At 46.0% G+C, this 12,632-nt stretch overlaps 1 protein-coding gene across 2 annotated transcripts in view; it reads right to left on the bottom strand.

Moving 5' to 3' along the window:
• Positions 1-12,632, bottom strand: part of CDC42BPB (CDC42 binding protein kinase beta) — a 1,057,701-nt gene that overhangs the window by 397,814 nt on the left and 647,255 nt on the right. For both annotated transcript variants that reach the window (XM_085626326.1, XM_085626327.1), the window contains exon 19: positions 3,846-3,994. In XM_085626326.1, coding sequence (XP_085482452.1) covers positions 3,846-3,994 — 149 coding nt within the window. The remainder of the gene's footprint in view (positions 1-3,845; positions 3,995-12,632) is intronic.

Here is a 12,632-nt window from a genome sequence, read left to right as displayed (position 1 = left end):
CAAAAGTTTGGTGGAGCCCCTCAGAGAGGGCTATTTCCCAACAGCTGTCATAATGGTTGAACTGTTTATCTTCTTCACTATTCTTGCAATGCTGGTAACAATCCTTTGTTTCCTTCTGCATATGATTGCAGCTCATGTTTTTTACACAAGAAACAAAATGCATCAATATATGATTTAAAGGCCAATTCGTACCTTTCTTGTGTCTCCCTCTGCGCATGGCTAAGTAACAACAAAAGGGTAGATCTGTTGCCACGATTTCCTTGGAGAATTAGAGTGGTCATGTTTTGAGGCTACAGATACCATCTGTGAGAAAGTGCCCTCTTTCTTGCATGGTATGCCCCCACTTTTTGCTGAATTGCTGATGTTCTTTGACTGAGTGTGCCCTGGGCTCCTGCTAATCAGGTACCCAGGGCCTATGTTCCTTCCCTAAAATTACATTGAAGCCTAAACCCAATTGGCATCTCTGGCCACATGTCAGCCCCTGGTAAATGGTACCACAGGTACCCAGGGCACTGTGACCAGAGCAGGCCTTTAAGGGCTGCAGCACTTATTGTGCCACCCTTAGAGGTCCTGTACCCTGACACATACACACTGCCTTTGCAGGCTGCGTGTCTTGGTGCAGAACAATGTGAAGAGTCGACATGGCATGCATCTCTGTGTGCCATGCCCACAAACCACTGCCCTGGCATAGATCAGTCTCCCCTCTGGCAGGGTGCACTATACCAGTGGTGGGGGTAAAGGTCCAGGAGCCCTGTACCCCTACAGTGCCTAAGTCCATTCCTGGGCACTGTAAGTGCAGTGCTGCCATTTAATGTAAAATGCACAAAAGAGGGCATCTTAGAGATGCCCCCTGAAACTCGACCAACTTCTAGTGACCTGACTTGAGTGGCTGCTTAGGCTGCCACCAACAGACATGTTTCTGGACCCCTGGGTCGAGAGCCTGCTGCTCTCGGGGGCCTGAAACAATGCACATCCTAGGACGAGGTGCCAAGCCTCCTCCCCCAGGATGGGCAGGGTTCACAAAGGGGAAGCTTCAAAGGCATGCTGCCTTTGTGAGCTTCTCCAGACCACTTGCTGTACTCAGCAACTGGTCCCCACTGGTTCTACCCCCACTTTGGGCGGGAGAACTGGCAGGTAAAACAAAGTGAGGAAGAGAGGTGTGCCCACCTCTGCCAACTCCACCCCTAAGGTGGGGGAGGTGAGATGAAGCACAACGCGACTAATACTTCGGCATACCTTTACAACGCAACTTTTTCTTCGCAGGTCTCTTTATTACGCGTGCTTTTACATCGCACGTTTTTACTACGCTAATCCCGTTACAACGCAAATAGCGTTACAACGGAAAGTTTAAAGTTTGTTTTCAAAAGAGTGCCCGAGTTTTATGTAAATGATCATCGAGCATCCAAAATGTATTAGGAAATACCTTTAATCGCACGCTTTTACTACGCTAATACCGTTACAACGCAAGTTTGCTTTCAAAAGAGTGCCCGAGTTTTATGTAAATGTTCATCGAGCATCCAAAATGTATTAGGAAATAACTTTAAAACAAGCTCATAGCACTGAAAGAATCTGGTGAGGTCTGCTCTGCTTTTTTACTTGCTAAAAGATCACAATCAGCATGACTTGCCTAGTGTAACGTCATTGATCTCATTTCTTTGTTATCTGCCAGGCAGTGCTAATGAACTGGTCGAACTACTTTGATTTTTCAGCTTCCGATAAGGGTGCCTTCCTTCATCTGGGAAACGTACATTTAAAGTACCACTGAGTACCAGTGAATTGGGAATTTGAAACATATGTCATTTCGAACAGTTAGATACATAAAGTATATGAAGGTGAAAAATTTACCTGATTTGGAGAACGGGAATTATAGAGCGCTGTCTTTTTGACAACATTCCAGTCCAGCTGCCTGGGAGTTAAAGGTAATAACTGAGTGGCACACCATCCCTTTTAGATAGAAGAGTCTGCCGGCTCAGTAATGTCTTATTTCTATTTTCAAGAAAAAATGAACTGTGACGCATGAACGTGAAAAAAAACAAAAAAGAACTGTGACGCATGATCGAAAAAATATCATACGGAGGATCGGATGGAAAATGGAAAAGGAAAGGAAGACAGGTGTTCATGTAAGAAGAAAAAAGAAAATATTTAGAAAATAGTTATATGTATGGTTAAAGGAATGGTGAAAATTTGGATTGAAAAGTATTATAGGGAGACACGTTAGCCCAAACAAAAACCCCTATTTCCCATAGATCCCAATCCCAGGGGTTGATGTGACTTTTTATCTTAAAATATATATATTTTCCGAAAAAAATGCGTTGAAATATGATGTAAATGTATTTACAATGCATCTCTAATAATTTGCGTAGTAATGGTATGCGAACAAAAAACACGCGTTGTAATGGTAGTTGCGAAGTAAATACTTAGTTGGAAAAACATGCGAAGTAAAAGATATCATTGTAACGTCATATATTCCTGAGGATCCTTGGGCCCAGAAAGTGCACCAGAAGGTGCCAGTAGAGCACCAAAGGTGTGCAGCATGGACTACTGAAAGGCTTTAACCTGCTGAAATATCACTGATGGACCTGGCAAATCAAGGTGCATCAGAACAAAGGATGGAATCAGTTCCTCAGTGAAATGGGAGCAAGATCACAAGGTACGATTATGGCTTTGCGCCTTCTCTGGAAAATAAGACTGGCAGGAAGGGGCCAAGTCCGACTTGGACTTCTTCTATTTCTTCTTGGACTTACTCAAAAACCTTGACCGTGGCTGCTGCAGGTAAGACTTCAGGAATGGGAGTTGGTCAGCACTCTAGACTCCAACTTTGAAAGGGACTTGTATTGAGTTTGCAATGCTTCGCCGTATAGAGCTTCAGTTCTGATGGCCTTTGGATTAAACTGGGAGCAGTCGTTGCAGGCCTTGGACTCATTCATCTAACCCAAGCACCAGAGGCACACCTTGTGTGGACTAGTCACAAACATCTGTTTGAGATAGTCCCTACAGGGTGTAAGCTCTGTCGTTTTAGGGGGTGATCTCCCTTATACACTGGAAAATTTGAAGAAGAAACTTCTTCACAGAGGGAAAATAGAGCTGAGCTCTGGATTCACATCTCAAGACATGGAAAGAAAGGAACCAACATCAATGCGCATGGCAGGTGCTTATACGTGGCTCCACTAGTCACTTCCAGATTGGAACAAAGTCTACACTAAGAAGGACAACGCCATCTACTGGCATGCAGAAACACTGCTTTTTGAGTTTTCCACATCCAGTCTCGTGACTGGGTATATTAAAATGGTGAGGACTCTGAAATTAAAACTATGCATCAGAATATTATTTACCTGAAACTACAGTTTGCAGCTTGAATTTATTCTAGATTCACATCTTGTGAATTATTCAAACACACAGTGGTTAGGTCTGAAAGGATTTTTGCATATCATTGGTTCTATTTAATCATAGCAGACAACTCTACAAATGATAGGAAATCAACCAGAGAAAACAAAAATGACATTGGAGACAAATGTTAAATTCAGATTACTGAAATTAGATTTTACAAATTCGGTGCAATACTTTTATAAAATAATGATATTTTTAAACCAACTTAGATTTACTGTTTCAGGACCAGTGGTTCATATACGCCAGGCTTTCTCCAATCACATTTAAACACAATACATTTGAGGACGCTGTAACTGGCAACATGTATCTACTGAAGGGTAACATTTCTAACATAAACATCTGTACACAAAATGCCAATGAAAATGTATTAAAATCAACATTTATTCGAAACGCTCCTAAAACAAGGAAATAGAATTTTAAGCCAAAGGAAAACAAATACATTTGCATTAATTGCCTACCTTTCAAACAATAAATTTCCATCTTTAACCCTTCGCAACTCTTCCTGGATAGATTGTTTGGCACGTATTTCTGCTTCAAGTGCAGACTGCAACTCCAGCCTAGCTGACATATCCAATTTCTGACTTCGTCTCACTTTCCAAAGAGGATCCTGTCAACAAAATTTTCAGAGTTAATGGTGGCAAAACATTTAACATGGCAGCAACATTTGAATACTATTTCAATGATGCTGAAACATTAATTTTCACATAAAATTAAAAGAATCATCCTGCAAGTCGGATTGATAGGAGCTACTGTCTTCTCATCTCAGCCGACAAACTATATTAGTATAACATACAATACCAGTCACTTAATATAAAGGCTATCACTGAGAATTATTTTAACTGAATATACTTTTTTTTTTACTTTTGTCTATTGAAATTGTGGTCAGACATATACATGGTATAGGCACATGTGTACCTTGACACTACACAGCATTATTCAAAATTGCAGCATTATATACATTGTGAAACAGCAACAAAAAATATGTTGGTCCAGTAAGTCTAGTGCTTTAAAAGGGAAAAGAGGGAACAATCCAAGTAACACATCAGCGCAATTTACACATTGATGGTAATTGAAACATCAATTTCTGCTACTTGCTGTACAAGTCTAAGAATGTGAGTTTCCGACATTGGGGGCAGGGGAGGTTGGTCATGATCCATCTTATCACTTAGTACGGACTGGGCAGATATATATATATATATATATGGGTAATTTATACAACTTAGTGAGTGTTCAGGTGGTTATTGGGGCGACCCTGTCAGAGGCATAGCCAGTACTTGATTAGAGCCATCTTGAAGGTCTACATCTCGCCTATTGAGCCAGGTAGTGAAAGATTCCCATATGTCCCTTGACTGAGATGCCGTAGGCATTAGATCCGAGAATATCACAACTGCTCCTGACAGTAGACAATGTCTCGTACCCACTTAGCAGCTCGGGTGGCTCTTGGGGCACCCCAATGTATAGCTAGTCTACGCTTTGCATGCAGCAGCATCATGGCCACCAAACGACGTTTTGCCAGTGGGATTTCACCTACGTGTCCTCGCAGTGCCATCAGTGGGGTGCATTCCAATGACAATCCAGTGACAGCTTGTATTGTATCATATACCTCTTTCCAAAATTCCGCAATGGGCGGACAACTCCACGCAATATGGAGAAAGGCTGCGGCTTCCTGTTTACATTTCCAGCAGCGCAAATCCGGGTGTAGTCCCAGTTTGTGTAACTGTATGGCGGTGCGATATACCCTATGTATAAATTTGAAATGGATAAGTCTCAACTTATAATTCGGGGATAAATGTCTCAGGTAATGGGGTTGACTTTAAACTAGAGGGATTCTTGGCTTAACACCTACATACATGCTAGGTACACTTAGGTACATCTAGTTAGAATTGCATCGTAAGAGTACGCATTTTATTGTCATGCATTTCATATACCAGCCTGTATTCATGGTTTTAGGATAATGGTAGAAATCTACCATCCTTTTACTTTTCCTTTTAGACGGCTGATTTTCCTTAGCCACCAAACGATACAGGTAGAGCTTGTTCTTTTGGAGAATATCCATACCTTTAACTGAACTTTCCATGAGAGCTGTAAACAGTGTTTGTCAGTTTAGCACTTTTTTCTCTCAAACTTCTTTTAACTGGATTTTCATATAACAATGCACACAGTGAGAGATCTCATATTGTGTTATCAATTAGCCCTCTCAAAACACAGTGTTTCATGGTCCAGTAAGGTTCTCCACATGTTGGAATTCACATTTGAATATTGCTATTTTTAGAAACCAAAGAGATATCATACAACACTCCTACAACTGTAACCCTTCTCTTGTCCTGTTTTCCCTCCCTACAAACCATTCTACAAGTACTTACTATGAAAGTAGTGCTACTAGAATAATTGTAATGCTCAAACACGATAAGGGCAGGCTAGCAGCGGAAGCCCTTTGGAAAGATAGCTAACCAGGGGGACCCTAGGAATATTCAAAGTTTTTGAAGTCATCTCTAAAAATGTCTGTCATCCTTTCTAATGTGCGCGTCTGACCAAAAACGTGCGTGGCATTGTGTCATGGCTAGGGCCTCCTTCCACGCAGCAGCTATTGCTATCTTTGCTGCCTCTAAGCAGAGCCACATTGTGACTTTATCACTTTTAGTTTAATATTTCAATTATCTCGTAGGCCTAAGAGTGCGAGTTCAGGAAAGTCTGGAATTGGGTATCCCAACATCTCTTTAATTTGAGCAAATATTTCAGACCAAAGGAGTTGCATTGTTGGGCTAGTCAACCAGATATGGCGGAAGTAGCCCATAATCCCTCCAACAGAGGTGAACAAGTTACTTACCTTCGGAAACACTTTTTTTGGTGGATACAGTATCTGCCTGTGGATTCCTCACCTTATGAATATCCCCTTCACCAGCATTGCGTGGAAACTTTTTCCTAGCTCTCCACGCCGACGAGGTCGTCACAATGCCATTGCTCCGCAAGCGGCTCCGCATGACGTTACTGTAGCCATAAGAGGGCCACGTCAGCGTGATGACGTCAGTTCCACCCATTTTTTCCGTGCCACTGAGGCGAAATGGGAGGACCAACCATATAGACAATGCATACATAGTACACAGTATTCACACAAATACACACAGTGTAAAGTGAAAAAGGAAAGCAAGCATTTCCTATAAGCCTAAACAAAAGCAAACAGAATAACAATATGAGTTCAAACAAAAACAACAGGTCCAGGGATCCGAGGTTTGGATAATGATTCCTAAAGAATTAGGAGGTGAAGGAATTATGCTCGAAGCTCTGGGCCGTGATAGCTTTGCAAAATCAAGTAGGGTTATATATGTAAGAGCTAGTGTTCCTTCCTTTTGAAACCATTTAGCCTTGAGAAAGCCCTGGCGTGATCTGCCACATAGGGCGAAACACGTGTCTGCTGTTTTCCTTACTGTCAATAAAAACTTATGAAATAAAGCAAGAGTGAAATGGATTAACTATGTGGCAAACGATCTGGAATAATAGTCCGCTATCAGCAAAACATTTGATAATAAGGATTTATCCTGGTCGATCAATTATCTGCTCAGAATTACCATATGAAACAACATATTAACGAATACCTCTTTTAAGGTATAAAAGGGTGGACAACGGGGAGGCGGTGGGTCAGTGAGGAATCCACAGGCAGATACTGTATTCACCAGAAAAAGCATTACCGAAGGTAAGTAACTTGTTCTTCTGATGGATAAAAGTGCCTGTGGATTCCTCACCTTATGAATAGCATCCCACAGCAGTCCCACTCCCATTAGAGGGTGTCCACCCGTCTATACCAAAAGGTCCTGCAAAACAGAGCACGCAAAATGGCCGTCCCTCCTCACTTCGGAATCTAAGCAGTAATGTTTCGCGTAAGTGTGGAGGGAGGCCCAAGTTGCGGCCTTACAGATGTCCAGCACAGGAACACCTCTGGACAAGGCAGAAGTAGATGATTTAGCCCTGGTGGAATGAGCTCTAATGCCTTCAGGAGGCTCCTTACCAGCCAGAACGTAGCAGATCTTGATGCACAAGATGATCCACCTGGCTAGAGTGCGCTTGTGCACCGCCTTGCCCAGTCCAACGCAGCGCACAAAGAGCTGATCGTCCAATCGCAGGTCCTTCAATCTATCCAGATAGAAACTAACCGCACTCTTAGGATCCAAGCGGTGCAGCCTCTCCCCATCCTTAGAAGGGTGAGGGGGAGGATAGAAAGTAGGGAGGGTAATGGACTGCTCTAGATGGAAGAGAGTTACCACCTTAGGCAGAAAAGCAGATCTGGTCCTGAGAACCATCCTTTCAGCATGAATAGTCACAAACGGAGGCCTAGAACTCAAAGCCTAAAGCTCACTCACCCTCCTGGCTGAGGTGATAGCCACAAGGAAGACCGTTTTGAATGACGGCAGTCTCAAAGGACAACTATGCATAGGTTCGAATGGGGAACCCATTAAGAAAGTTAAAACTAGATTTAAATCCCACTGGGCAATAATGAAGGGAGTAGGCGGAAACATATTAGTAAGGCCTTTAATAAACCTTAAAACAACCAGAGATTTGAAAAGAGACGGCTGATCAGGCAAACAAAGAAATGCTGATAAGGCCGACAAATAACCTTTAACAGTAGCAACAGCACAACCCTGCTGGGTCAAATGCAACGAAAAACAAAGAACATCAGAAAGATGAGCCTTTAAGGGATCAATAGACCTCTCTCCACACCATTTAACAAATCTTGACCACCTGTAGGAGTAAATGGACTTAGAGGAGAGTCGCCTGGCCGATAAAATAACATCCACCACGTCAGGAGGGAGAGTAAAGGAACTCAGGTTGCCCCGTTCAATCTCCAGGCATGAAGGTGCAGGCTATGGAGGTGGGGGTGTAGAACCTGCCCCAGCGACGGCGAGAGGAGGTCTGCCCTGAGAGGGAGACGGAGAGGAGGGTGCAATGAGAGGTGAAGTAGATCTGTGTACCACACCCTTCTTGGCCAATCCGGGGCGATCAATATGACTTGGGCCCGGTCTTGGTGAATCTTTCTCAGAACCCGAGGAATCAAGGGTATGGGAGGAAACGCATAAAGGAGTTGTGAGCTCCAACTCAACTGAAACGCGTTCCCCAACGCCTCCTGCATCGGAAACGGGAGACTGCAGAATGACGGGCAATCTGCGTTCGAGAGTGGCAAACAGGTCCACCCAAGGAGTCCCCCACGTCCAGAAGATGTGTCGAACTACCTCTGGATGAAGCCTCCACTCGTGGTCGGCAGAGAACTGTCGACAGACTGTCCGCGCGCACATTTAGCACCCCGGCCAGATGATTTGCCATCAAGCAAATCAGATGGTCCTGAGCCCAGGACCAAAGCCGCAACGCCTCCCTGCAGAGACGGTACGACCCTACTCCTCCCTGCTTGTTGACATACCACATTGCGGCAGTGTTGTCCGTCAGGACTTGAACCGACTGACCGGGAAGGGAGAAAGGCCTTGAGCGCCAAACGTATCGCCCGCAATTCCAGAAGATTGATATGAAACAATCTTTCCTCTGGAGACCAAAGACCCTTGATCTCCAGATCCCCCAGATGAGCACCCCACCCTAGGGTAGAGGCATCCGTTATCACTGTGGCCACTGATGGAGGAAGATGAAAGGGCTTTCCTTGAGACAGATTGCCCTCCACACTCCACCAAGAGAGATCTGCTGCAGCTTCTCTGGAGATCCTGACTGACTCCCTGAGATCTCAGTTGTGCTGATACCAATGCCTGCGGAGGCACCACTGGAGTGCCCTCATGTGCCAGCGTGGATGGTTGACCAACAGAATGCAGGAGGCGAACAGACCGAGCAGGCGTAGGACCTTCAGAACTGGAACAACCGCTCCATTGTGAAACAAAGGGATAATTTCCTGAATGTCGAGAATCCTTTGTGGAGGAGGAAAAGCTCGACACACAGTGGTACCCAGTACCGCCCCTATGAACAGGTTGCGCTGAGAGGGCACCAGGTGAGATTTGGGCACAATTATTGAAAAACACAATCTGAACAACAGCTGAGTACCTGCAGATGATGACGAACCCTCTCTGACGACTCTGCCTTTAGAAGCCAGTCGTCCAGGTAAGGGAAAACCAGGATCCCTGACCTCCTGAGATGGGCAGCCACCACCGCCATCACCTTGGTGAAGACTTGAGGTGCAGTAGTAAGACCAAATGGAAGGACCGCAAACTGGTAATGTTGCGAACCAACCGTAAACCGGAGATACTTCCTGTGCGACTTCAGGATTGGGATGTGAAAATACGCATCCTGCAAGTCGATGGACACCATCCAGTACTCTTGTTGCAGCGCCTAAAGAACCTGCGCTAGGGTGAGCATCTTGAACCTCTCCTGCTTGAGAAACAGATTCAAGATTCTGAGATCCAGGATGGGTCGTAACCTGCCATCCTTCTTGGGAATCAAGAAATACCGGGAGTAGCATCCTTGACCCTATTTCCTGCTCTGGAACCACCTCTATCGCACCTTTTTGTAACAGGACAAGAACCTCCTTATGAAAGAATTAAATGATCCTCCGTGCAAAACCCTTGGCAAGGAGGGAAAGGAGGAGGGAATTCCCTGAAGGGAACGGCGTACCCATTTTCTACCAGATCTAACACCCAAAGGTCCGAAGAGACCAATTTCCATTCCTGTAGAAAATGGGTAAGCTGGCCCCCCACAGGACCAGCATGATCCAGGATGGCGGATCTAGGGCTGCTCTCCTGCAATACCAGGAGGGGTTGGAGAGGTAGAATAGGAGGAGGAAGAAGGCGGCTGACGACCCACTCCACGAAGGCGACCTCTGCCCTTACCCCTGTAGGACTTGTACAAGGGGTTTTGTTGCTGTTGCTGCGGCTGACGAGAACCATGAATGGAAGACTTCCCAAAGCCACAGTATCTTCTATAGCCATAACCCCTTGCCTGAGACTGTAGACCCAAGGATTTCGCTGTGGCCTTACTGTCTTTGAACCTTTGTAAAGCAGAGTCGGCTTTTTCTCCAAAAAGCCTAGACCTGTCGAAGCGAAGATCTAGAAGGGCAGCCTGTACATCAGGTGCGAACCCAGAAGACCTTAGCCATGCATGCATCCTCGTAGCAATGGATGAGACCACCACCCTGGCAACCGAATCTGCCGTGTCCAGGCCAGACTGGATGACTTGGCGAGCCGCAGCCTGTGAGTCTGCCAGTACCTCACTGAAATTTCCCCCGTCTTCCTCAGATAATTTTGGAAGAAGCTGCTTGGCAGAGTCCATAAGGGCATGAATGTATCTACCCAACAAACAGGTAGCGTTGGTGGATTTCAAAGCCATACTCGCTGACGAGAAAACCTTTGCAGATTGTACAAGTTTCTTGGAGTCTCTGTCACTAGGAGCCTGCGGAAAAGCGCCCGCAGACTGCTTTGAACATGAATCCTGCACCACCAAACTGTCAGACGAAGGATGAGAATAAAGGAACACAGGATCTCCTGGAGCAGGCCTGTACCTTCTGGACACGGACGTTGAAACTGCAGGAGCAGAAAGAGTATTGCGCCAAATCTCAAGGATCAGCTCTGTCAGGCCATCATTGAACGGCAAGAGCGGTTCAGCCACAGAGAACGGAGAATGAAGCACCTCAGTGAGCAAATTAGGCTTATACTCGGCCATAGGGAGCTGCAGATCCAAGAGCTCTGCAGCCTTCCTTATCACAGTATGATAAGGTGCAACTTCCTTCGAAGGAAATGCTTTCTGCGAAGCAAAATCCCACTCCGGGGAAGTGTAAAGTCCACTTGCCTCACACAGACCCTTGAACATATCCTCAGCTCATAAATTTCACCTTCCTCCATTTCATCAGCCTGGTACTGTTCCTCCTCTAGCAACCTCTCTCCTCGAGCGCATCTTCGGGTGCGGCGTCGGCGGCACCACACGTGGTGCCGATGGCTCGGGGAGCGGCGTCGAAGGCGGGTCCGCAGCAGCAACCTGCTAAAGAATCTGTGAAGAAGGTTCACCGGATGAAGCCACGGACTGCACATACGGCGTCGACATCCTCGGAGCCGGAAATTGCCAAGGCGGCGTCATCGGCATGAATGGCACAAAGGGGGCCTGAGGATATTGGTGAGGCACACCCAAATTAAATGCCAGAGGACCTACAGGACCCAAAGGTGCACCAGAAGGGTAAGAGGCCCTGATAAACACAACATACATCGCATTTAAAAAATGCGATGGATCCGAACCCGGCGCCGAGAATTAAGGATTTTGCGCCTATTCGAGATACAATCAAGGCACCTCCGGAGTCAGAACCATCGGGGCCACAGGAGGAGCCACAGGAGCCAAAGGCGTCTCAGCATCAGCCGGATTCGATGAACCATCCGGTGCCGGAGAGAATCTCGGCGTTGGAGACTGCGCCGGAGTCCCCTTATACAAAGGAGAATGGACCGGAGTCGCCTGAGGAGACACTGAAGGTGAAGGAGAGACGAAGTCCTTAACACGACTTCGAGGAGCCGGAGTAGGCGACCTCGAAGCCACAGGCTTCGACGAACGGCGCCAAGATCCATGACTCGTCTTCTTGTGCTTCCTCTTGGAATCAAGTGAAGTCGACGACCTCGACTTTGAACGTTTTCAACCCCTTTTTTCTTCTCTCACTCTAGCCATGTACAAGCTTGGCTTCTCGTTCCGTCAAGGCCTTCGGGTTCATCTTTCTACAGCAAGGACAGCCCTCGACGTCATGATCTGAAGAAAGACACCACAGGCAGTCCTCATGGAGGTCAGTGATCGACGTATGCCCCCCGCACTCTTTACAGGGCTTGAAACCCGACTTCCTTGGACCAGACATGTCGAAACCACAGAAGAAAACCAGACAAATACAAAGTATCCAGCAGAAAGTATGGAGAGTCTGTAGAAAAACCGTTAGTGTCGACAGCACGGAAAAAAGGGAACTGACATAACGCCGACGTGGCCCTCTTATGGCTCCAGTGACGTCATGCGGAGCCCCGTGCGGAGCCATGGCAATGTGACAACCTCGTCGGCGTGGAGAGCTAGGAAAAAGTTTCGGCGGAATGCTGGCGCAGGGGATATTCATAAGGAGAGGAATCCACAGGCAGATGTATCCATCAGAACAGAGATGTTAGAAAGATCTTCTTTCATTTTTAGCCTACAAAACAGCCACCACGGCACACCACCAACTCATCAAATCCACAAAGAACTTCCTCCAAGACAGAATCCTCTCCAATGCCCACAACTCTAAGGAACTCTTCGCCATCATACAGGAATTT

The sequence above is a fragment of the Triturus cristatus genome, chromosome 9, assembly GCF_964204655.1.
Source record: "Triturus cristatus chromosome 9, aTriCri1.1, whole genome shotgun sequence".
Lineage (NCBI taxonomy): Eukaryota > Metazoa > Chordata > Amphibia > Caudata > Salamandridae > Triturus > Triturus cristatus.
The sequence above is the reverse complement of the archived record's forward strand: the minus strand, read 5'-3'. Positions and strand labels throughout refer to the sequence as shown.